The 26,427-nt window shown below is 52.0% G+C and overlaps 1 protein-coding gene across 11 annotated transcripts in view; it reads right to left on the bottom strand.

Moving 5' to 3' along the window:
- Window positions 1-25,859, bottom strand: part of MEGF11 (multiple EGF like domains 11) — a 225,565-nt gene extending 199,706 nt beyond the window's left edge. For all 11 annotated transcript variants that reach the window (XR_006381546.1, XR_006381547.1, XM_044229695.1 and 8 more), the window contains exons 1-3: window positions 25,739-25,859; window positions 21,783-21,884; window positions 17,660-17,760 (exon numbers count right to left, since the gene is read on the bottom strand). Coding sequence is in view for 9 of the 11 variants with exons in the window: in XM_044229695.1 (XP_044085630.1) it covers window positions 17,660-17,760; window positions 21,783-21,884; window positions 25,739-25,836 (301 nt within the window). In the remaining 2 variants the exon portion in view is untranslated. The remainder of the gene's footprint in view (window positions 1-17,659; window positions 17,761-21,782; window positions 21,885-25,738) is intronic.
- Window positions 25,860-26,427: the final 568 nt, after the last annotated feature.

Here is a 26,427-nt window from a genome sequence, read left to right as displayed (position 1 = left end):
TAGGCTGCTCGTGCCAAAGAAGAGAGCTATCATTTGGAATGAGAACACACCAGACTGTATTCATCATTCCAACCAGCTGGGGAGCTGGGGACAGGAGAGGGCCACTTTGGGGGAAGGACGGTAACGGTTCCAGCCAACCAGAATTCTCTCATCACCTTTAACTCTCCCAGAGGGAGCCTTCCCAGGTTGAGTTATCTTCTGTGGGCAGGAGAGGCAGCTCTGGTCCTTTTTAACCTAGCACGGATCATAGAGCAGAGAAAATACAACAGCCCCACACCACTAAACACTCTTCAACTAGATTTTCCCAGCCCTGCCAAAGAGGTGAGTGGCAGCCTCAGTTAAAGGAACGACATGGATATTTCCTGGAGGAAGTGGAAGACCCAGTTGTCCAGGGGAAGTGGTAGACATCCCAGGGGAGCCAGCCAGGTACAAGCCCAGGGACAGGCCCTGGCCAGGGCAGTGCAGCAAGGGGGCAGCTGCAGACTGGGGGTTACCGGGGATGGCTAGCCATGCAGTAGGCCCGCACGCTGAGCACGGGGACGGTCCATCGCTCTCCATCGTTCCCCTGCTTGACTGCTGGGTTGGTGGGCTGCCGAGACATATGTGGGAGAATTACAAGTCTCATAATTCGCCCAGATGGTGGAAGCTCCCGAATGGTTCCTTCTCAGGGGACAGCTGTTCCACCGCTGGGCCATATGGCTCCCCTTGCTCTGCACCCTGCTCCGGGAAATGAACCACTTTGCACAGGCAGCTTCCCTATCTTAGAAGCGCCTCTTGTTCTGAGCAGGTAATTAAGACCTCCAGCCCAGGCGTCCATGTTGCTCCACGTGCAGTTTGTACACATGTCAGAGCAGCGTTTTAAAACTCCGTCAAGATAAATACGGGTGGGTGAGGCCTGCCAGCTTCGTCTTCTGCTCAAGGGAGCCCCTGCTATCACAGACTCAGTGAGAGAGAGAGAACGCGCATGAGGCCGCCCGGAACTCGGTTTGCCATTCTCTGCACACAGTGAGCCCTCCCCAGACCCAGCCATGCCCCGGAGTTCTGGGCTGCCAGTGACCTTCAGAGGTCACACTGTCCACCCTCTGATGGAGGCTGGTTTCTGCAGACAGGAGGAGACAGACACATCAACAAAGATCTGTAACACTAGCTGGTGATTTAGAAATGCACCGAGCCCCTAGGAAAATAAAGGGCACTGCCAGACACAGATGCTTGGACCCCCTCTCTGGGCCACCTGCACACAGCACCCCAGCTCCCCGGGAATGCAGACATGGACTTCCCGTCTTCATGACAATCTGCGCAGTGCCCTGGAGCCAGTAGGCCAAGACTGGGGCTTGGTATGTACAAAGCTGATGCATACCAGGCGCCAGGTAATGTTTATTTGATCTTCTTTCAGACAATTTCAGCCATTTTCATGAGGAAGTCCGGGGAAGGGCCCATATGCCCCCCACCTCCCAACCCTATGCTTACACACGCAGGGCTTCTTCCCAGATCTGAAACCTGGGATGCCTTAGGCCCTCAGCCTAGCAGGGAAGGTCTCTCTGCATTATCCTGCCATACTAGATAACAAGAGCTCTTATTAAACACTTACTGTGTGCCAAGCCTGGTTCTAAGCATTCCACATGAACTTACTAAACCTAATCCTCTTAAGCCTAACTGGAATGTACTGTTACCACCCTATTACACAGATAAGAAAACTGAGGCAAAGAGAGGATACATGGCAGAATCCCTTAGACAAGGCTTCATCACAGAGGAAAACAGGAAACATAGAACTAAGCAGGACGCATACCCAGCTCAGATAAATACTACCTGCTCTCAACCTCCAGAGATACCAGAAGCTTCCAGAGTGGCCTTGGAGCGGCCAAGCCTGCAGACCACTGGCTGAATGGTTAGGAGCATGGGACCCACACCAATACCTGGGTTTGGCTTCTGGCCATATTGCCTCATTGCTGGGCGTCCTTGGGCAAGTTGGGCAACCATTCTGTGCCTCTGTTTCCTCCTCCACAAACTGAGAATGTGACTAGTCGCTACTTCATCAGGGTGTTGTGGGGATTGAGTTAATAATACAGAAGTGAGGCCTGGAATAGAGTCCATGCCATGTAAGCGTTAGCTAGGAAGATGATCAAGCAGCAGGAAGAGAGGAGGTAGGGGAGGAGAAGATGGTTTTTCCCACTGCCTGACTCGTTAGGCGTCTGTCCCTAACAGGGCTCGCGATGACAAAGCCCCATCCCTTGCAGGACAGGTTTGATGCTCCCACTTTTGGACACAAGAGGAAGTCTGCACGGGGAATGAGGAGGGAATGAAGTATCTTGGGCAACTCAGCGAGTGGAAGAGCCTGAGCCGAGGGCTCTGCTACTGAGCCCAAGTACTAATGACAGGTCACCCCTGCCCGGGCCAGGACTGGGGCTCCACACTTTTAAATGTGAGGTTCCTCAACGCCAGTCAGTGGAATCCAGCTCACCACTTACTGGCTGTCAGCCCTTGTGCAAAACCTTTAGATTCTTGGGCTTTCCGTGTCAAGAGAGGAACAGCTCCTAGGAAGTCATCTTGAGGATAAAATGAGATGAATTATGTGACAGGCTGACACCAAAAAAAGTAAGCCCTCCCCCCCACCAACTCTTGGTGCATCCCTTGGTGAAGGCAAATGCCCACCAAAGGAGGTCGTTATGGAGGACGTGTTCCAAACGGGCCCAGTGAGCCCAAACAAGGCTCTCCACCTAGTCTGGGGTCACTGGGAGCCTCTCCTTCCCCTCTCCCACTCCCCCTGGTAGTTAGATCTTTAGGAGAAACTGTGAAGGCCTGTGTCTGCCCTGAAAGGTCCTGCCCTCAGGAAGCTTCGGGGACGTCTCAGCTGCATGGTATTGCTCAGCCCAGCAATACCTATGTCCACCCCCTTGCAACTTTCCAGAGATCTCCCTGACTCTGATCTCATGTTGCCTGTTTGGTTCTCCTTCCAATTGCTTGTTTCCATTTCAAGCTATTACCTCGGTCCTAGGTCTCATGTTGGTGATGGGAAAACCCTCCGCCCCACCGTCTCCATCACTGGAACTTGCACTGCACAGAAGCTCAGAGCCTATAGATCTTCTGACCAATTCCCCACAAGGAAGCACAGGAAGAGGATGGCTGAGTGGGTGAGGAGAACTCTGTCTCTGGAAGCCAGGTAGGGGCTTGCATTGGACAGCACCGCGGCAGCCTCAAGCCCCAGGGGGGTAGCTCCATGCTCAAGGCAAAAGCCCAGTACCCCAAGCCAGCACCGGGGAGGGTTCTCCGAACGACAAATGCTACCTTGTGCCCCAGGACCAGGGAGGCCCTCCAACCCAAACCAACCCATCAGGCACCAGATGGCATTTGACTCAGGGGCTGAAGACCTCATCTCGATTCACACCAGCAACCAGCAGCCCCAAGCCTGGGTCTTGCCTCTGGGGTTTCAAGCAGAGAGGCAATTAAAAAAGGAGAATCAGTAAAAGACTAAAGCAGCCACGAAGCCACAAAGTCTGTCCCAGGGCTTGTGCCTGCCCTACGGGATCGAGTCTGGAGCTCAGAAAAGGGAAAGCAAGACCAGGAGGAGAAGAGCCGCAGACGGCAGAGGGAAAGGAAGCCCTCTCGCCCTCCTTCCCACCCTAGAACCAACTCAGCTGGTAATGCTTTATATAAGTCCATTGTGCAAAAACAAGATTAAAAGGGACAGGCAGAACAAAGCATCACTCTCCCTAACAAAGGCCCCTCCACTTAGTAAATTAGGAGCTCTTTCCACCTGACACACTTTTAAAGGGAAATCTTCAATTACCACGGGCTGGCGGGGCACGGCAACAAAAGGTCTGTCCGGTGACTTTATTCCCAAAGCCCAGAGCAGGCATTGAAATGGTTTTATGTAATAGAGATACTAATCTAGTCCATATAATTTTGAGAATCCTTTATGGTGGGCTGAAGGGCGTCTGAGCCCTGCGGCTGTTTCAGAGAGATTTTCTGCAGCTTATGCATTTACCTTGCCAAAAGCTTAGCTGAGCAAACAAACAGTCTTCTAAATCACACTCGCGGCTGATTTACTATCAAGCCTCTGCAGTTTGTTTGGTGATGGAACCTTGTGGATAAACAGAGGCCAAGGCCTTGGTCCTTCCACCTGACCAGGCCAATGGGGTCCCCCTGGCTCCCAGATTTGAGACTTTCCCTCTCCTTGCCTTCGCTCAGCCAAGGGTAAAAGGGGCCGGAGGGGCGGTTCCTTGCCCCACAGAGGGTGGCAGAAGGCCTCCCTGACTTTTGCCCTTGGCTCCAGATCTGCTCCATCCCAGAAGGAGACTGATGGCGTCATTTGTTCCCCCCTCTCCCCCATCCAGAGCAAAGACACAATTCTGGCTCCCTTGGTGACAATTCAGTACCACTGGCTGCTTGGAAAGGAGAAAGCGAAATGGGAAAACAGGATGGGGAAGGTGACTCTCAGAAGGACTGGGGGAGATGTGAACACACACACTCCCTAAACACAGGAGCTTGCGGCTCTACACCCGGCAAGCGGGCTACAGGGCCCTTTTTGTTGGCAGACTTGCCACATACACATACAGGAAGTCTGTATGCTGAGAACACACGTGTGCACACCTGACATGTTGGGGGGGGGCTCGTCACACATGAAAAACCCAGTACTCACAAATACACCAGTGCGTATGTAAGAGTCAAAGCCAACACTGTCACACCTCCTACCATGTATTCACTTATTTAATACGGCAACCCTGTGAAGAAAGGTAACATTGCTACGCCACGTTACAATTGAGTAAACTGAGGCACAGAGATGCTAAGTAATTCACTTCCCTTCTAGGATCTGTGTTCTTGACCTTTACACTGTCTGGCACGACATGCCACACAGACACTCCCTTTTTTTTCTTTTTTTAAAAGATTTTTAAGTCATCTCTGTACTTAAATGTGGGGCTCAAACTTACGACCTCAAGATCAAGAGTCCCAGCCAGGCACCCCGGGCCACCACTTTCGTGGGCTGGGAGTAGCCTCCACACGTGCGCACACAGCCAGATGCTCAAGTATCCGTATATCATGGGTGGTCTAGACCTACCATGTCTTCAGATTCAGGCCAGGACTTAGACTGGGGAGAAGGGCAGTAAATATTAAAACAACTAAATACTTCCGCTCTAGTTGGTGCTGCCACCCCTGCCCCTTCCCCAGTCTCCCAACTACCCATAATCAGGCACCTATACTGTTAACCCCCAGCACCCCAACAGGCCTCTATAGCCCTAATTCCATTCTAACCTATCGGTAGGAGTGCCAAACATGTCTTTATTTTCATTCTTATCCCCAGGTATGGACAAGGCAGGGGCAGTGGGATGGGTGCCTACAACAAGGCAAGGGGCTTGGGCTCTTGTGCCTTCCATGAGTCTTGGTCAATGCCCACCGAGGATGGTATGAGCTGGTTCCCATGCCCAGCTGGTCCCCACCCCATCCACTTGATGGGCAGCTGATCAAGGCTCTTCAAAGACAAGAGTACTGAATGGACACTGAGAGCCAAGGGAGACTCTGATGTGTCATTTTCACCTTCACTGAAGCCACTCAGCTTCCCTTAATCAAAGAGCAAACAGTAGGGGAGACTTGGGGCCTGGCCTGTCTGTCATCCACAAAATCCCATTAAGGGCCACTTTTTGAAACCTCTGTGCTACAAAGACCAGGAGGGAAGGAGGAGCTTCACAAACCAGGAAGCACTGCCTGGGAATTTTGCTTCCTCATGTCTTGGAAGCTCACCTCCAACCCACAGAGTTAGCCTCCTAGGATCTGAGACAGTGGGCTAAGTCCCTGCAGAGCCTCAGAGCAGGGTCCCCAGGCTCTTTGCACACATGGGTGACACTGGGTGCAGACATCAGAACTTGGGGGCTCTGTGGACCCAAGGGGGAGGGGGGAAATGGGGACAAGGACCCTATCTGGGGCAGGCCACCCTCTACTCTGGGATCTCAGGTTCCCACCCAGAGACTACTCCTTCGGGTATCCTTTCAGGGTCCTCAGGAAAAGCCAACCCACATGGCATTCTTCTAGTGAACAAGGCACTACGGAAAGCATGTGTCCCTGCTGGGCCCTGTGCTGGGTGCTAGGGACACAGGGGTCCCACAGCCATGGCTCTCAGGCTGTCCAGGGAGAGAGAGAATAAGTAAGGGCAGGTAGAGGGTGAAGAGGGCTGAGATCAGGACTGGGAGGGGAGAGGGAGGTGTGGGGTGGAGACCCCCAGAGACCACTCATCTCTGCACTGAGTGTCCAAGAGCTTCTACAGAAAGCAGGACCAAGGGGTTCCGGGAGCAGGGGCAGCTGGTACAAAGTCCCAGAGGGAGACAGCATGCAGAATTCAAGAGCCTGGCTGGGGCAGAAAGGATCAGAAACCACAATGAGACCTCAGGGAAGCAAGATACAGAATGAGGAATCGCAGCATGCAGGAGTAAGCTGCAGTGGGGGGGCACAGGAAGGAAGGATCAGAACTCTGGGAGGGGGCAGGGGAATGGACTGGTGGTACCTGATCACTATTTTCTGAGCCCCTACTCTGCATGGTACACTGTGAGCCATCGTAGCCCACATAACATGTGGTGTGTTTACGAAAGGGAGCTCCTACCCGTGGGAGCTTAGAGTTCATGTGTTCATTCATTCATTCTTCATTTATTGAACACCTACTATATGCCAGGTACTGCGATAAGAGTAGAGATTTCAACTAGGAAAAAATCAAAGTCCTTTGTTCCTACTGAGCACATTATCTAACTGGGGAGACAAAAAATATACACAGTCTACATCTCTGTTTCAGGCAGCAACAGCACTAATTAACAAAACAGGATGCGGGGTACAGAAAGATGTTTGGCGGGACTGCTATTTCAGAGAGGGTGGTCAGGAAAGACTCTGGTAATACAACTTTTGAGAAGAGGATGGAGTGAAAGAAGGGAGAGAGCCACGGGGCTATCTGGGGGAAAAGCACTCCCGCAGAGGGGAGAGTGCTCAGGGTTTCCTGGGTGCTGGGGTGAGGCACACCCAGGACAGCAAGGAGGCCAGCATGGTGGAGGCAGGAAGGGAGGGAAGAAGGAGATGGATGGAAGTCAGCTGGGGCCAGCCACCATGAGAACATCAGAGAAGCAGCCGACCCTAACAAGGACCAGAAATCAGAGCTGGCATCCCATAGATACTGATGGAATTCAGAAGACAGAAAGTGGGGCCCTGGACACCCAGGAAGAGGACTTTACATAAACGTCCAGCGGCTCTGCTGCTAATCGAGGCTTCCCCTCAGAGGCTGCCCAGTCCGGATAGCTGAGTTTCCATTACAGCTGCCGCAGGTAATTAAGCAGCAGTGCCTTGATCCTTCCACCACTGCGTCAGCACACAGGACCCTGCTGGCCCTCGCTGCAGGTGGGGGAACCTCTGGGGCTAGGCCAGCAAAATGCAGCCAGCCAGACCCCAGATTTCCCATGTCCTCTTGACCAGGGTGCCTGAGCACGACTGTCCACAGTTCACCCCATCCACGGCTCACCCTGTCCCCAGGGACCTCCGGATGGGTCTTTCACCCCTTCGGCCATCCCTCCATGCTGCTGTCCCAGAGCAATGGCTCCCTGACCCCCTTCATCATGTCACTGGCTGCTTTCCCCCTTTAATGAGATTGTCCATGCAGTGCTGAGGGTCCAGATCCGTCCACACCCGACCCTTCCAAGTACCACTCCCATGCTTCCCATGCTCTGGCCACAGAGGCCTGCTGACGCTGCCCTGATCCCAGCTGCTCTCTCCCACCTGCGCTCATGCTGGCCCCTTGGCCACAAAGTGCCCTCCTTGCACACATGACACAAACAGCAGTAGCTACCATTTACTGAGCCCTCACTGCATGCCAGCTTCCATCCAGAATGCTTTCTTCGTGGTAACTCATTTCGTTCACTCAAGCCCAAAGGGGCAGGTCCTTAATACAGCCCTGTCTTATCTTACAGATGACAAAACTGAGGCAGAGAGAAGCAAAATACCATGCTCAGGGACAGTCACCCAAGGGACAGAACGAGCTTTAAAACTCAGGGTCTGTCTTAATCAATGCCCATCTCCTGCCCTCCTGTTAAGTTCCTACTCATCGTTGACACTCTGCTCAAAACCAACCTCCTTCAAGGATTCTTTTTTGGAGGCATACCCAGTGCCTGGGTGGCTCAGATGGTTAAACGTCTGCCTTCGGATCAGGTCACAATCATGGGGTCCCAGGATCACGCCCCACATCGGGTTCCCTGCTTGATGGGGAGCCTGCTTCTCCCTCTCCCTCTGCCCCTCCCTCCCAATTCGTACTCATGCTTTCTCTCTAATAAATAAAATCTTAAAAGTCTTTTTTGATTCCCCTCCCTCACCCACCCACCCCCATAATTCCCCAGACAGAGTTATTATGGTTGCTTCTCCCAGAGAGATCTCTCAGTGCTGGGGGTCTGAGTCTATTTTATTCTTGCGATTTTTTTCTCACCCATTTAGTAATTATTCAGCACTGAGCTCCAGGCACTGTGTCTGGGCCTGGCAACAACCCACATAGGAGACATGGTCCCTCAGCTTCGCGAGCTCATTTTGGAGTGGGATAGATGGACAGGCGAGGCAGCATCACAACCAGCGGGACAGACTGACTGAGGGGGCCACAAGGCTCTCAGACAAGAGGTACTCTAGAGCAAAATCAGAGGAACCTAAACTAGGTACTAACAGGACGGGTGTCCAGAGAAGCTGCTGGGCCTTGGTGCTGTTACCATAAATCTACTTGTTCAAGAACCTTCATGAGGGCCGAAAAGCGCTAACAGGTGGACAAGAGCCCATGTCCGGAGTGCTCACTGTGAATGACATCATCTGCTGCAGGGTTAAGCATCAGTACATTATGAGTTTGGTCACTGTGAATCATCAGGTGGAACTCAGCCACTCTGGGCGTCCTAAACCAATGTTCTAAACCCGTGAAACTGGGCATAAGATCGAGGTGGCTGCACCGACTTTGGCCACTTGGTGAGGACATGTTGGGGCAGCTGAACAGCAATGCCCCCCCCTTCCCCAGCCACCTCCATCCACCTGGTGACACCCTCCGTTTCCTTGACTACTTATTTAAAATGCTTGCTTATTTAAGATGCTTATCATGCTACGTTGGAATTTTTAAAATATATCTATTTCCCACTAGACCATGCACTTCTTATCCATCTCTCTATCCCCAGGACTCAGTGTGCCTTCAAGGCCTAGAGAGCTAATAAATGTGGATGGGTGGAGGGATGGATGGACAGATGGAAGGATGAAGGTTGGTCCAGGCAGCAAGGCTCAGCACCAGGTGCTGGTGACTCAGGGGAGCAGCGTCAGCACTGTTTCTGGCGCTGGCAGCTGGCAGCAATCCCGGGGGAGCCTCTTAGGGGGTCAGCAGGGAATTATTTTACAGGAGGAAAGGCCGGACTTTCAGGCAAGACCTACAGCACACACACACACACACACACAGAGCAATCCCCAACTCCCTACTTTGATCCTGGTGTGCTACCTTAGCAAACATTTGAAATCAAACCAGTTTGGCTTCTGTCCCTTCCTCTCCAAACAAACCTCTTCACCCACCCTCTCATCTGACCCCCCACTTCCCTCTTCTGGCCAGCAGGAGACCCTCTGCAGGAGGGGAAGGGTAGGACTGGAGGTCACAGAGATCTCAGTTCCTGGGCTGCACTCCATCGGAAAAGGGGCTTAGGTTCCCCTGGTGTCTCTTCTCCCTGCTGTGCCAGGCCCTTATGACCTTCCACCAGTCCGTGAGGAGCAAGTAACAGACTGTATGGAAAAGTGGTGGGTCAGCCTCCAGACGGGGCACTGTTTTATTAGTGTTGTTGGAAGTCAGCGGTCAGTCCAGGGAAGCACTGAACTAAATGTCACTGGGTCTGATCATGAAGCCCCTCCATTCCACTGCTCACTAGAAAACAGGGGCATGGAATTCCAGGAACATGGAGAAAGGCCAAAGTAGCCCCTTCTGCTACAAAAATGCTCCCAAAGTACAAAAAATAAAAAATAAAAATAGAGGAGACGCCTGGGTGGCTCAGTGGGTTAAAGCCTCTGCCTTCAGCTCAGGTCATGATCCCAGGGTCCTGGGATCGAGCCCCACATCAGGCTCTCTACTTCCCCCCACCCCCGCCCAAACTGCCTCTCTGCCTACGTGTGATCTCTGTCTGTCAAATAAATAAATAAAAATCTTTAAAAAATAAAAAATAAAATAAATAAAAATAGAGATATCTAACTGTGCTCAAATGAGAGAAAGGTAAGTGCCCAAGTGTAAGAGAAAGTGGCCGGGGTAGGGAGCGGGGTGGGGCAGGGTTAGAGCAGGTACAAAAGGGCAGATGCTGAAGCTAAGGTAGCCCAGAGAACAGGGGACCTAGCTAGCTGCTGCCCCCAGCTCGGCTGGGAGCCTGGGGTTTAACCCACACACAGGGGCAGATGTGGCCTTGGGACCTGCCAGCTCTGTGCAGGGGAAACTTGAAAATGCACCCACCAGCCGAGTGAAAAATACAGGATTCTGCATGAGTAAGAAGTCTTCCACAAGAAACAAAAAACCAGGACAGGGGAATGGGGAATCAACGTTTCATGGGTCCAGGGTCTCCTGCAGGCATGATGAAAACCTTTCAGGACTAGACAGAGGTGACAGGAGCACAACACTGTCAATGAACTAACCCCCACGAAGCGTATACTTCAAAACCATTACTATCACATTATGTGAATTTCACGTAGATTTTTTTAAAGGAAAAGGCAAAAAAAAAAAAAACCCAAAAAACAAAACCACGAAAAACTCCAAGCCTTCGCCACAGTTCCCGTCTCAATGCAGAATCCCAAACCAAGTTAGAGATGCAAAAATGGGTCGTGAGCCACTGAAAACCATTAGTGTGCCTCATAAGAAAACGCAGAACTGATGTAGGGGGCACATGCACCCCTCCAGGGTGTTGGAGAGGAAGGAAAAAAGCTCAAGAGTTCACAGCGATTAAAAAAAAAAAAAAAGGGAAAAAGAAATTATAACCGATATGGGTGGGGGGGAATCCACCACAGGGGAGAATAAGCAGTGTCCACCCCCAGAACTGATACTCTAGGAGCTTGAGTCAAACTCATGGACTCCACACAGAATTATCTTGACATATAGAATGAATAGCTCAAGCTAAAACCATCTGAGACTATAAAAGAAATATGTTTGAAATAACTAAAGCAATCACTGAAAGAGTAGAATTCATAATGAAAGAACAGACACTACAGAGAAAAAATAAAACAGTGAACACATGGATCTGAAGAAGGACCAACAGACCTCCTAGGAATGAAACACGCCGTTATTGAAATTAAGACCTCCACGGGCAGGTTAATTAGCAGAGCAAAAGGATTTGAAAAAATGGATCTGAGGGCAATCTCCAAGATATAGCATGGAGAGCTACAGAGATGAAACATAAGAGCTTAGGAGAGAGAAGGAATGATAAGAGTCTCCAATATGTTGGACTTCAATAGAAGGACAGGAGATATTAGAAGAGACATGGCTGAGAATTTTCCATAACTGATGAAGCACATGAATCCTTTGCTTGAACGAGACGTACACTTCTGAGGAGCAAACAGTGTGAATGACGATGACTCCACACCCAGACCCATGCTAGGAAGACGACAGCACACACGGGATGACAAATTCCGGAACACAACAGAAAAACATCCTCACGCCCTGAGGGAAAATCACTGAAAACCTACAATTCCACAGGCAGCTGAAGCACCATTCAAGAGGGAGGGTCTCATGAAAGCCTTTTCACCTCCAAGTCTAGCTGGGTTGCAGAGTTAAATTTAGGATTATGAGATAAAATCTAAACAACAACAACAACAAAAATAAAATACGGCATTTCAGAGGAGGGAAGCTAAGAGAGGGGATTGCTCGTGGACCCCGCCCCCCACCAGGAAATACTGAACCCAAGAGGTGAGGAGCAAGGAAGTCAGTAAGCAAGAGCTAAATTTACATTTAAATAACCATCCCCGGTATAAAACAACCGCTATAATAAGACAAGGGTACCTTAAGCCCCCAAAACACAGTGTGAGGACTTTGCTGGAGTTCAACTGGAGGCACCGCTGAGGCTCCCCCTTAGCCATTCCTGGCCAATCATATGGACCCCACTGGGCCTGCGCAGTCCCCCTCCCCAGAAACTGAGCAGCTCCTCCCCCACCCCCAGGCTACAGTGAGGCAGGGGGCCAGCCGCCGCGTACCTGAAGCTGCTGGCTCATCTCTCCAGGTCTCGATTTGGATGAAAACCACACGCAGGGCTCTAGCTTTCCAAGCAGGCACTGAAAGGGCTAGACAACCCCTCCAGGAAGTCCGGGGGCATTACCTCCCCCACCAAAAGGATAAAGGAGATGGGCGATTGCACAGATTGATTCCCCCTCCTTGCTGGCTGAATACCAACAGGGGGCACCTGTTAGGTGTCATGCTGTGTAACCGGCTCCAGCAGCAGGTAGGTAGACCAGTGGTTTTCAAAGCGCGGTTCCCAACGCAGCAGTATGAGCCTCGTCTGGGAACTAGTTAGAAATGCACATTTTCCAGGACACCTGGGCGGCTCAGTCGGTTAAGCATCTGCCTTGGGCTCAGGTCCTGATCCTGGGGTCCCGGGACCGGATCGATGTCAGGCTCTCAGCTCAGTGGGGAGCCTGCTTCTCTCTCTCCCTCTGCTGCTTCCCCCTGCTTGTGCTCCATCTCTCTCCCTCTCTCAAATAAATAAATGAAATCTTTTTTAAAAAACGCACATTCTCCAGTCCCCTCCCCAAGTCTTCTGAGTCTGAGACCGAGGCTGGGGCTCCACAGTCTGTTAGAAGTTAGAACACGTCTTCCAGGTGATTCTTATATGAGGTAATCAGGTGCTGATAATACACTGGAGTGAATTGTGAATTGTGATTACCGAGGCATCTGTGTGGCATTAAGCAAAGCCCTCTTCTCTCTGCTCATTAGCCAACAACACTGCAGAGTCCCTGCTCCAACAGCCTGGGTCCTGGCAGAGGACGGCATGTCAAATGAACAAGGAATAAAATCATCTATCATTTTATCTATCATTTTAAGCCATGGGGATTTGGGTGTTAATCCTTAACAGTGTCATAACCAAGCCCGTCTAGTCGGATACCACCTAAGGATCAAAGAGCATTTTCTCCAAATAGCTCTAACCCCACTCCCTAAGTGAAAAAATCAGCTCCACCTGTGAGGCAAAAATGCCCACTGCCTTCTCTCTCAAGAAAGGAGAAAGAAAGAGAACTGTGCTTGTGCCTGGTGACCCTCGGGAAATATTGGGTGCCTGGGTGATGAAGAGGAGCTAGGAGTCAGCTGTATCTGTAGCTAACGGAGCAGGTGGACAGTTCTGGCCCAGAAGGTTCTAGAAGGGCTGCCAAGGGCTCTGGGATAAGGATGGCAGTTCTGGGGCAGGGGAAATGGTACAAAGAATTTGCATCTGTATCAAGGTCTATGCAGGACACGCTCACTCATTGTTTTATCTTTCTCCTTCCGTGCACGGGGATTATCTGTCCTATGCCACAGTGGGTCCAGAGAGGCAAAGGGACTTTCCCAAGATTGCACAGTGAGTTGATGGCAGAGTCAGCCAAGGTTTTTACTCCAAGACAGTGTCCCTCTAGTTTCTGCCAAGAAATGGGCTCCAGGAAGGTCATTTTGGAGGGAGGATGATGTCCCCTCACCCCACCCCGCCCTGCCCAGATATCCCCGTGCACAGTCCTAAGGACTCTTGGCATCAGATGGGTTCTCACCAGGTTCTTTACCCAAGGGGTGGAAAAGAAGTGGAGGGGGAGGGGCCGCAGGGCATTGATTCCTGGATGCTTCTAGGTTTGCAAGCTTCTCATTTGGCACCCAGCACATGGGGCACCATACCTCACGCAAGCTCCCTGACGCTAGGGTCTCCATTCGCTCCTGGGCAACTGATAAAGCCTGGCTGGTTCCCTTCCTTTCCTCCCATTACAATAAGCAGGAACAAGAGAACGCCAGCAATGACTGACCCTTACCTATACATGGGCTCAACTGTGTTCTCCTATGTTCAAGTCCTAACCCCCTATTCTTCAGAATGTGACCTTATTTGGAGATGGGTCTTATAGAGGTAATCACGTTCAAATGAGGTTGTTAGGGTGGGCTTTAATCCAGTCTGACGGGTGTCCCTCCATAAAGGGGAAACCTGGAGACAGACACACATACAGGGAGAAGGCCGTGTAAAGAACGGAGTTCCGGCGCCACGAGCCACGGAGCTACCAGAAGCGAGGGGAGGGGCCTGGAGCAGAAGGATCCAACCACACCGTCACCCTGATTTGGACTTCTGGCCTCCAGTGGGGTGAGCCAGCACACTCCTGTGGACTGAGCCAGCCAGGCTGTGCTGCTTAAAACGGCGGCCCCGGGGAAATGAGTAAGTGCCTCACCCGGCCAGCCTCCCAGCCCAGATCTGCCTCCCGCAGCCAGGCCAGCCACCTCCCCATCTTTGCTGATGGGGTTCCCTGTCCCCTCCATGTCCAAAGACACCATTCCATCCAGCCCGAAACCCCCCGAAGCCCCCTGAGGGGAGAGCAGGCCACAGTGCTCTCCCTGGCCTAGCATGTCCCATTTGTGTTCTTTCACACACTCTCCTCCGGCTGTCATCCATGGTTCTTCTGCGAGTGGCCTGGCCATCCCAACAAGACTGGAAGTTCCACAAAGGCAGGAGCTATGTCTAATACTTCTCCTCTATCCCAAGGCATAGCGCTATGTGTGGGCCCCCGTGAGCGTCTAATAAATACAGGGTTAAACACCCTGCAAGGGTTCCCCCTTCAGTCTTCTGTCTAGAGCTGATTCCTCATTTTTTTAAAGATTCTGTTTATTTATTTATTTATTTATTTATTCATTTGAGAGAGGACACAAGTAGGGGGAGGGGCAGAAGAAGGGGGAGAAGCGGACGCCCCATTGAGCAGGGACCCTGATGCAAGGCTCAATCCCAGGACTCTGGGATCATGACCTGAGCTGAAGGCAGATGCTTAACTGACTGAGCCACCCAGACTCCTCAGTAACACTGGGTAAGAGGGGATGACTAAAGAAGACGATCTCTCCATTCTATTCGGCCCTACTTCATCAAGATGCCCGCTGAAGCACCTGTAACTCTGGCACCAGGTATCTGTGTACCAGACCATCTCTTTCCACTAGGCTGCAAGCTCCTTGAGTAACAACCATCTCTTGTGTGCATCCATGTCCCCAGCATTCACGTAGAAAACAAGCCAACAAGCAACAGTATAAATTAAATGGATAAACGTGAACATATGGCGGAAATGACTTACTGTGGGTCCAAAGACTCTGTAAGGGATTTAGGACTCCATTAGCCCACTGAAACTGTGTGCACAAAGCTGTGTGTGCACATACGTTTATACGTGTCATGCGCATTTTCACAGGGAGAGGGTCCACGGAGGTGCGAGAAATTAAAACAAAAGCCAAGAGTGAAGAAATGGTAAGACCCAAAGTCATGGAGTAGGGACCTGGCCTTTATTAAGTCCCGACCCTGTGCCTGGTGATACAGCTGTTACTACCCCCATTTTAGATGAATGGAAACTGAGATACCAAGAGATGGCCTCTTGCCTAGGCTCACGGAGAGAGAGAAGCAGCCCACCCAAATGGGTCAGAGCAGACTCCAGCCTACGTTCAAATCCCAGTTCTACCACTTTCTAGGTGTATGATCCTGGTCAAGTCACTTAATCACTCTGTGACTCAGTTTCTCCATCTGTAAAATGGGAGAAAGCAGAGCAGGGTACCCACTTCAAGGGCTGTTGCGAGGAACCAATGCAGTCATGTACATAAAGTGATCAGAATGGTGCCTGGCATGGGACTGTGCTCTGATGACCAGGATGATGAGCGTAAAGAGGAAGACGTTCTTAGGGACGGAGCTGAAACTCAAACCCAGAGCTGGGGGACACTTGCCCCTCTGGGTCATCACTACTGGCACCCCATGTGCCACAGTGACCCATCTCACTGCTGGCACTTCTGTCCCCCTTCAGGAAGAGCCTTCAGTCCTAAAATTGGCTTTTCCAGCTGGCTTCCTGGAGGTGGGCTGGCCTGAGGCCACCAGCCCTGCAGGCAGTGCCCGGCTATTACATAAGGAGTAAGTGGGAGGTTATAAGCCGCCCTTCCTAGTCAGCAAGACCGGGTCTGTGCAATCAGGACACTTAGGGCTTCTGTCCTGCTCTTCATTTTCTAAGAGCTTTACCAACAACTGCTAATGGAAATTAGAAAAGGAATGTGCTGCTCCATTTGTGGAACCCCGTGCTGACAACTGAATTCCCTTTAGCATTTCCCTGAGTCCACCCTTGTGCCCTGAGCCCTGAAGGGCCGCTTACATCCATTCTGCTTGGCCTCTAGGAGTCCTGTGTCACATCCCACGCCTGGCTCTCCCTTTCCTCTGGGCAGACAGAGCAGCAGCAGGAAAACCTTGATCACCATCTCATTTCTCCACTCAGGTCCCCATAGGAGCCCCACTGGCAAATGCCTTGTCCCAGCCTAGTCCTCTGCCCTGTTCCTGAGACACAGCCTTTTGTGGATGACTTTGAGTGAGTATCTTTGTATGTTTCCTGCAAAGCCATCACTACAGAACCCATCTGTGGGAGCATTTTTCATTCACTCCTATAATGCAATTAGAATCGAGCTTCTCCAGCAAGAGGGGATATGTAAGATCAAGAGGGGAAAATTGTCATTTCATTCCCAACACTAGCACGCCCACCCTGCCCATACCAGCTTTCTGGTGCTGGCTCATTCTACCCACCCAAAGGGCCAGGAGAATGCTAACAAGGAGACTCACTCTCCAAATCTGCCTCCAAATGAAGAGGCAGAAGCTTTGGGGGTGGATTCCCCTCTGTCATTAATGGGGGGGCTCCCCGTTTCTCTGACAGTCTCCACAGTTGAGGCAAAACTCCACTGCCCCCTGGAGAGCCCCATACTGGCCCCAATGCACCTGTCAGAGGTGGTGGGAAAGAGTCCACTGGACTCTAACAGACTCTAACCCTAAATCATCCCCACTGAGAGGTTAAGTGACTTGCCCAAAGGCACATCCCTGGGAAGCTGGGACCAGACCCCAGACCTGCAGACTCCTGGGTATCTCCCAGTGCACAGAGCTGCCCTCCCACCCAGAGGGTCTACAGGTGCCAGAAACTCAGCCCTTGCACCTACCTTGTCCTCAGGTCTCCTGATCCTTTTTAGAAATGCTCCCACTTCCTAGAACCGGCCCCTTGTGATCTCTCTTACTCTTGCCACCCAGTGATCCAGCCTGTCTTCCTTCCTCCCTTCCACACTCCATCCCTCCCTCCATGCATCCATCTCTCCACCCACTGATCCATCCATGTCTACTTCCATCCAGCAAAGCCTTCTGAAGCCCTTCAGATCTGCACCAGGCATTCAGCCCTTCTTCCCCATGCTTCAAAAGTGTCCACTTCTCTCCTGACCCCAGCAAAGCCTAGAACTGACTGGCGTCCATCCAATCCTCTTAGGAGATTGACCGGAGGGCCAAATCTGCGTTCACATATTTGTACCAGACCCATTGATCCCCTCAGAGCTGGTAGCAGACAGGGACTTCTAGAGCCCCCAGGTCAGCCGAGGCTAGCTCCCCAGGACCTGGCTGACAGCCCTACCTCCCTTCCTCTGGGTTCCCTCCCCTCCCCCTCCATCCCCAGGGAGATGGCTCCTACATACGTATGCAGAAGTCTCCGTTCTCATAGTAGCCGGGACAGCACTGGGACCTCCGTCGGTACATGGTCCGGAGGCCGCGCCGATACGCCGTCTTATAGCTGATCCTGAGGCACAAGGGAGAAAGCCACTTGAAAGTATTGAAAATCAATCCCTTGCGTTAGAATGATATTTGTGTTAAGCTATATTGAGGATGCCATTCAATAATTACTTTAAAATGCATGGCGGCTTCAAATATGAAGGAACACAATAAAGAAAAATCGATGGCTGCATCTGGGCCACTGTGATGCAGAACATAGGACTCACACACCATTCGCTACACCTGCCGACTTCCTCCCAGTCTCTTCAGCAGGATAGGGAGAAGGGTTTTGGAAGATTGCTTCTGGGGTGATAGTGCAAGGTAACTAGGGGCCTCTCCTGAAGGCCTCCAGACCTTAGGGAGCTCCTGGGACAGGGACCCGGACTGGACTGGGGCACTGAGAGCGTCTCTGCCAGGGCCACTGCCCAAATGTGGAGGCAGCTCGAAGGCTCCAGAGAACAGATTCCCCCCACCTGGAGAATGGAAGAAGAGTCAGCAAAGGGCCCTCTGAGTCCAACTCAGTCCCAGAGAGTGGATTAACCTCCCTCCTGCCAAGAATAATGTGTCCCGGGCAAGAGCTTTTCATGCCAACATCAGGAAGGCTCAGACCTGGGCCCTGGTTCTGCAGCAGGGAGAAGCTAAGGCCCAAGCAGCTCTGGCTTGGGAGTCAGAGCCCTGGGGTGTGGCCCTTCTGCTGACAGAGGCCTTGATACTTCCTCCTGTGCCAGAGAGATTTATAGGCAAAACCTCATCGCATTCTCTATTTGAGGCACGTGGTATGACTATGTCACCTATCTTTTACTTCCTTGTTAGAGTTTTTATTCTTATTTTATGCACCCCTCTTTGGTTTTATAGATGAGAAAACTGATATTGAGAGAAGTTAATGACTCACTCAAGGTCACACAATGAATCCATTTCACAGTCAAGATTCAAAACCAAGTCACTCTCATTTCAAAGCCACTAGGCTTAAACTAGGGCCCTGTGCCAGTCCTGCCAGTCCCCACAGGGTGGCCGGCTGGTTATACAGGATGGCCATGGTGAGGGAGAAAGACCAGGTAAATGGCTGGTGGAAGGACCGATTCCTTAGGAGGAAGTAAAAATGGGGTATTGGTAGGCAAAGCCCCTTCCTCACACCTAGGGTCAAAATGGAAGAGACTGATATGGCCATTAAGGGACAGAGAGAGGGAGTAACTTCCCAAGGTCATAATGTGTGATGAGGATTCAACCTAAGTCATTGGGCCTTGAAGCCAGAGTTCCTTCACCTCCCCATCCACATCCCAGGGGAGCCTGCCCTTTGGGCCCCCTCCAGGGGGCAGAGCAGCGGAGGCCAGATATGGGAGATGCATATAGCCTGCTTTCCAATGGAGGGTCAGGCCAACTTGGGAAGGGAGCCCCATAGCACTGGCTCGGCTACCCCTCCCAGTCCTTAAAGCACACACTTTATGACAAATGACAGTGCAGGGCCCTGGGGAAATCTGTGATATTTGGGAATGTCGTAAACTAAGGTCATTCTACTTTGTCAAAAACCCATAATGAAAAGTAAGCCGGCCTCAAACTGAAGCTACCTCCCCGGCACAGGAAAGCAGCTCCCGGCAATTGAGGGGGTTGGGGTGGCGTGGGCCTCTCAGATAAAGAAAGAGGGTTGGCTTAGAGTTCACCCAACCCAGTCGTCCCACCACACAGGCGTATTCCCCCCAGCCCTTCCAATGGAGAGCTGGTCTCAGCACCATGCCAGCCTCCCAGGAGAGAGATGTCTCCTCTGCTTCTAGTTTTCTCACCCTTTGCTCGCTCCCATTGTTGGGGGGTGGGGAGCAGTAGAGGGAAGGGGCCAGGGGCCAGGCTGTCAGGGAAGGGGTGCTGCATTTAAACAAAGCATTGTCTGATGAAGCAGACTGATGGTGTGTCTATCAGCACGCACACCCCAGGTTAGCAGGAAAGCTGCAAGGCAGCTCAATAATTTAGCAAAATAATTCATGTTCCAGGAATGCAGCCTATTTTAATAAGCAGCCACTCACTCACCATCCCCCCAGCTGATGGATGGCAGCCCCGGCCTCCGAGTACCCAGCAAAGCCACACCTCAGAGCAAACTTTGCTCTGGCACGGGGCCTGATGAGCTCATGGGAGGAGCAGGACCTCGATTTCTGCCTCTACCTCTGACTGGAGCCACAGGCAGCCCACCTGGCACAGCTGAGGAAGCTGGAAGGGGGCATTTGGTCCCACCTCTTCAATTCACAGTCAACGGCTATGGGAAGGGGATGTAGCCATGGCCAAGTAGCTCTATTGGACCAAAGTTCCTACAAACAAACTGTACAGTCTGGGGGAGGGTGGGAGAGGAACTACCATAAGGCGCCAGAGAGAGAACAAATGTGGGTACTAGAGGGAATGAGACACTGGAAAGGAGGAAATGACATGGGCCAAAGTTAGCCCAAGGGCAGGCCCGAGTCAACCATACTCCACGTGGCTACACTTCAGATAGAAAACACAGAGCCTTACTGACTTGAAGCACCACAAGACAACCCCAGGGTTGATCCAGGAACTTGAGAGTGAAAGGCAAAAACCCCAGAAAAGAGAGAGCCACAAAGAGGAAGTGCCATATTTGTTGTAAAATCTCTGCCCAAACTCCTGGCCCCTGAAAGGTGTGTGTGGAGGGCAGGTCCCACGCAGTCCTGCTAAGACAAAACCTGTGAAACTTTTATCATCTGGAAATCGAATGCAGCCAGATTAACTGGCTGGCGAAACAAACAACAACAACAAATCCATACTCCTGGGAGGGACATAACAGATTTCATTCTCTAAAATCTCTGCCATGAACAGTGCCCAGAATACAATCCAAAATTACCAGACACAAGGAACAACTGGAAAATACCGCCTACATAAAGGAAAAGACAATGAATGAAGACCACCATGAAGTGGGCCAAATGTTGGAATCAGCAAATAAGGATGTTAAAGCAGCTATTATGTGTACGCTCACAGCAAAGTTACAAACAAAACCCCAAAGAAAACCAGACCTTTGCTTCAGCATAAAGCAAGTTTCCCCATTCACCTTACTACCCACTGTGATTTGGGCATAAGCCACAAAGAGGGACAAGGCCCACAAGGAGGAAGCCAAAGAAATCTGGAACCAACACGAGTGTTTGGCAACTAGGCAAGAGGCCTAACAGGTGGCTGGCGTCCCCATCATATGCTCATGGACCCTTCATTTGCTGCTTCCCACCCCCCAAATAATAGTGCCATCTTGCCCGGATCTAATAGCTCGCTTTTCCCCATCTTCCCCTGCACTTTTCAAAGCATCCCCGACCTTACTGGACCCTGTGAGAGTAAGTAGGGTGGGATCACTATATGTTTGATGAGCACACTGGGAATCCCCAAATGAAACAACTTGCCCAGGATTGTCCAATAACACGTGTTCTCTCTTCCTCCCTCTCCTCTTTGCCCCAGTGACATGAGAGAATGGCAAGATCTTCAGGAGGGCTGCAGACAAGGGAGCAGGAGACCCACGGGCTATCATTCAGATTGAGCACTTCCCATGGGCAGGCTGGACAAGGGGCCAAGAGGGCACCCGATTCTCTCCTGCGCTCAGTTCCCCCAGCCAGCTGCCCTGGCATGGACTGCCCCTGCTCTGAGGGATCTGTCTGAGGTTGCAGTTCCCCCAGCTGACCCTGAGGCAGAGATTCCAGGACAAGCTGTTTACTGGGGAGACAATCTAAGGAAGCCCTGGGAGGAGAGGGGGGAAGAGACGGGGAAGAAAAGGCAGCCCATTCACAGCGCGCTGGGGTATGTGTAGAATGTTCCTCAGAATTCTCCCCTCTACCCTCAGAGTGAGGGAGCCGGGGGATTTACCCACCAGCTCCCCATGAGTCTCATTGGCTGAGGGACACCCCAAGGGCAGTCATTCCCTAACGCTTCTGGCCCGCCCTGCCCATGAGCTTCTCTGGCCAGAAGGAAGCCCTCAGCAGAGCATCTCAGATCTCCATTACTAACTGGCATCAAGGTGAGCCCTGAGGGCCCAGCACATTCTCCCTGCCCCCATCGCCCAAGAGAGGTACTCACCGGTGCCTGGTGCACTTGAACCAGTTGAGGATGTCTGTGCATCTCGTGTAGTAGATCTGGTCGAAGGGGTGTGCGTATGATTCCTGGACGGTCACGGCATAGCTGAGAACCAGACAGGAGGGGGAAGCTGTGGTCAGCGCTAGAGAGGCTGAGCTGGTATTTAAGATGGTGGCTCCTTCCCCAGGGAAGCCAGGCCCACAGCCAGGGAACCGGGGGCTCTAACCTGCCCCCACCCCCACTATCCTCCAAGACATATCCCTTACTGCCCTTTGGCCCAGCTCACTTTCTGAAATTCTAGTTCACTTGTTCATCTATCAGAGAAAGAATAAAGGAGGGTTTAGGCTTATTCTATGTGGCTCTGGAAGGCAGAGCCGACAAGCTTTTAAATACTTTGTTCAGATTTTTATGGGTTTCAAAGCATATACGTGGAAGCTAATCCTTGTAGCAATTTTATGAAGTAAGTGGTCCCATTTTACAAATGAAGAAACTAAGGTACCAGTTAACAGCTAATAGTGATTGAGTGCCCTGTGTTAAGTGTTTTAATCCATTTGAATTCTCACAATCCTATAAGGCCGGTGGCACTACTATCCTCATTTTACAGACAAGGACAATGAAGAAGAGAAAAAATAAGTGACTTCCCCAAGGTCACCCAATTACCTCTGGTCTCTTCCGTCTCCACGATAGCTGCGGGAGCATCAAGAACACGCCCCAGACCTCCTAATTGAAGTGCTATCTTGTTATACTGCCCGTTAGCTGTAAACCCGTGGGTAGAAGTCTCGAGAAGAAAGAGCTCAGCCTTAACCCGTAAGCCTTTCTACTTGCCCACCCCCAGCAGGAGTTGTATGAAAAGATGGTCGAGCCAGGCTGCTGAAGGGAAGATTCCCACTTGCTGTGCAGGCTGGGAAGGGGCCCCAGCTGAGACATCAGGAACTCATTTTTATGTAGGTTGGTATTTCTCACTGCTTCCCCCCAGACGGCTCGCTGACCTGGGCCAGATGGCCAGATCCAGGCTATAAAAACCCTTCTGCTTTGCCTGAGGAAACTGTTGGTTTGCTTGCAAGGGGGGCTGGGCAGGCCAGCTCCCTGAGTGGGTCCCCAACAGGCTCCCTGATGCCTGAAAGGTCAAATATCTGGAATCCAGAAAGAGGGCCCAGGGGCAGTCAGCAAGGTACAGGACTCAGGGAGCTGGAAAATTCTGGCTTCCGGAAGCACCAACGGTGTAAGGAGGGGGACCCTGCTGAGCCCCTACCAGTCAGTGCAATGGAGATGTGTGAGTCAGAGGCACACGTCTGCGCAGACACGGGCCAAACCTGGTTTCACCTCTAGGCTTGGGGACACTGAGGCAGCTCAACAGCCACCCTGGGCTTCCTACAGTTCCCTTCCAACTCTCAGATTTCGCAATCCTATGCTTCCACGCCGCTACTGAAAACCTCACTTAGGGCAGGAGAATGAATGGCTCAAAGTGCATTGTTCTGGGTCACAGCTGAACCCTGCCACCTGTTCACAGCGTGTCCTTAGACATGTTACTTAACTCACAGAAGCCTCCCTTTCTTCACCTGTAAATCCATGACAAAAATTTCCAGGGACTTCACACAGTCATTGTGAGGATTCAGCAAGATGATAGGAGTGTCCATCCCACAGGGCGGTGGGCAGATAAAGCAAGATAAGACATGGAAAGTGCTCAACACAAGATAATACACGTAAGACTTCTAATGGCTGCCCAGTGTCTAACAGGTGCCCTCCACCATTATTATTGACCACAGGGCTTCACCTCCTGTACTAGGCACTGGGGACATGTCCTCCCTGACCGTGGAGGAGGAGACAGGAGGAGCTGGACCCACACACAGAACGGACACCTTGCCTTTGTTAAACACTCGGGGGATGGGCGGTGCTCAGGCACCCCTTCCAGTCCTGACAGTGAGTCCTCTGAGAAAAGGCACCAGCCCGACAGTGGGGTGAGCCGAGTGTCACGGGGGACGGTCCCGGCTCTGTAGGGGTGTCCTGGGCCGAGCAAGTCTGGCAGTGAGACCTTGAATCAACTCCAAGTCTCTAGGGCGAAGTGTGTGCCCCTGGTTTCACGGCTGGGCAGTTTAACACGCTTACTTGCCAACATGCTAATGAGAGACCAGATTAATCTTGTAGAACTGGGTTTCATTAGCCCGGGGGAGGTCTTCCACTGGGTTTTATGGTGGAGGGACATAATTAACAAGGACCCCACCCGAAGCACTAATCTAGCTGAGAAATTCTCCCTAAGTGGTCACTGGGGACCGGGGCGTGTTTCTGGAATGACACAGACTACATCTGTCCATGTGTCATTGGCAGCGGAGCTCAGGCGGGCAAGCCAAGAAGACACTCGGTCTCATGGGGTGTTGCCCACAAGGCCTCCTCTCTAGGGGCTGGAGAAGCCGCAGGGGCCCCCAGACCTCACTTTAGTTCTAGGGTCAGTCCCCCTCCTCCCATTAAAGGATCACCTCGGCGGACAGCCAGCTCACTGCAGGCTCTGTTCAGAGTATTTTCATATTCCAAATTCACTGATGTCGGGGAGGTCTAGAAAATTAAGAGGATTTGGAACCCAGAAAACTATTTGTCATCCACACCTCCAGTGAGCCTGATGTGCACTAAATTTGTGAGGAGCTGTTCCCGCAAAGCCAGAGGTATCGACAAGAAAAGACCATAATTGACCTTTACAGTCCCGAAAGCCCTTTCATGACACTGGCACCCTGATCCTCCGGCGAGGCTGGGAGACCAGGGTAATTATTCTTCCCACTCCACAGAGGTGGAAGCAAACTCAAAGTGGTTCAGACGCTTCCCCCAAATCATTGCAGCGAGCAGGTGGCGAGATCCAGACTGGAATGAACCAAACCAACGTCTTCTCATGTCAGATCTCGTGTTCCTCCCACTTGACCTAAAAGGGACACAGTGCAGCACTGCCTTCTGCTCCCGCCCCGACTCTGGAGGGACTCCTGTAGGGGACCCAGTCCCTCATGATCATGCCAGTGGGGGCACAGTGCCTCTGCTTCCGCAGCCCATCCCTGCAGGGCCTGAAGCTGCCCAGATGGGGTGCCTCGCCTTGCCCTGCCCTAGGGCTGGGACACTACCCCTCGCAAGCATGGAGCACGGACAGCCCCACTTGCCTGTTCTCTCCCATCTGCCTCCCGCACTGGGCCCTCATCTTAATTTTATTCATTTGATTTATTAACATCTAAGTGGCAGAGTCGTCCTGGTCAGCACAGCCAATCAATTCCAGGGTTTAATTCGGTTTTTCCTGATTGGGTCTCTGGTCACTATCTCTCTGCTCACCAAAATCAATACTTTAACCTTGGACTCAAAGTCAAGCTGTCTGCAGGGCCCTGGCCCATTCCCCACAGACTAGTGCTGCAGCCTGAATGCAGCCAGCCCTTCTGCCGAGGCCCTGGGCTGCATTTCCCCCCGTAGCCCTCCCACCCACCCTGGCCAGAAGCCGCAGAGTCCCCTCACCGGTCCTCCATGGGGCTGACGGCCCGCCACCCGCACAGGTGAGCCACCGCACTGATGCCAGACCTGGGGGACCGGGCAAGATGTCACCGTTTTGGAGAAAAGCACATCTGGACCACAGTCACTCACTGCCCCCGCCCGCCTAGCTATGGGCGGGCACTGAGCCCCTCTGTGCCTCTACTTCCTTGTCTGTAAAATGGCCATTTTTACAAAGGCAAATGCAGGGAGGGACAAGAGATCCTTGTGAACTATCAGACCGCATCACTTAAGTCAAGCTCCTCCGCCTAGAGCTCCCACGGCCCTGAGTGTAGACAGAACTGCCGTTGCTTGGTCCTCTTCCAGCGCCTGCGCCGTTTCCCCAGCTGGACTGCAGGCCCGCGGCAGGCAGTTTCTTACCTCCCGACTGCTTTTGTCCCAAACGGTACCAAGCCCCAGGGAGAGGCCCTCAGGGAACGCTCGGCCGTCTGAGACTCATATCTTACCTCTCCCAGTGGCTGCACACGTTGGGGTCCTCGGGGTTCAGGGACAGGGCGGTTTGCAGGAGGGAGAAGACAATGAACTCTGTCACGGAGAGTGCCATCCCGGGCCCTGTGGGGGGGGACAAAGGAAGCAGCATCATGAATCAGACCGTTTTCCCAGGCATCTGCTCGCCACTGAGACTTCTCACACAAGGCGGTAAAACAGACTTGCTAAACAGACTAAGTTTGCCCCCAACGTCATGTAATGAGTGTTTGATATTTCACACTTGTGGGCTCTGACTACACTTCACCAGTTCTGAGTAACCGGGGAGTGGGAAGCCTGAGTCAGGAAAAAGTTGATATTCCAGGCCAGGGCTTCTGAAAGTTTGTTGGCTCATGGGCCACTTTGAGAATTTCACGCAAGTTCAAGAACTTCTCTCCAGAAAGATGCCCACATGCGGGACATTTGACTGTAAGATCAGGGTGTCCCCAGGCCCCCAAGCCCAGGCTGGGACCAATAACTCCTGACCTTTTTTTTTTTTTAAGATTTTATTTATTTGCCAGAGACATAGTGAGAGAGAGAACACAAGCAGGGGGAGTGGGAGAGGGAGAAGCAGGCTTCCCGTGGAGCAGGGAGCCCCATGTAGGGCTTGATCCTAGGACCCTGAGATCACGACCTGAGCCAAAGGCAGACGCTTAATGACTGAGCCACC

This window comes from Neovison vison, chromosome 13 (assembly GCF_020171115.1).
Source record: "Neovison vison isolate M4711 chromosome 13, ASM_NN_V1, whole genome shotgun sequence".
NCBI classification, from domain to species: Eukaryota; Metazoa; Chordata; class Mammalia; order Carnivora; family Mustelidae; genus Neogale; species Neogale vison.
This window is presented reverse-complemented; position numbering and strand designations above follow the sequence as displayed.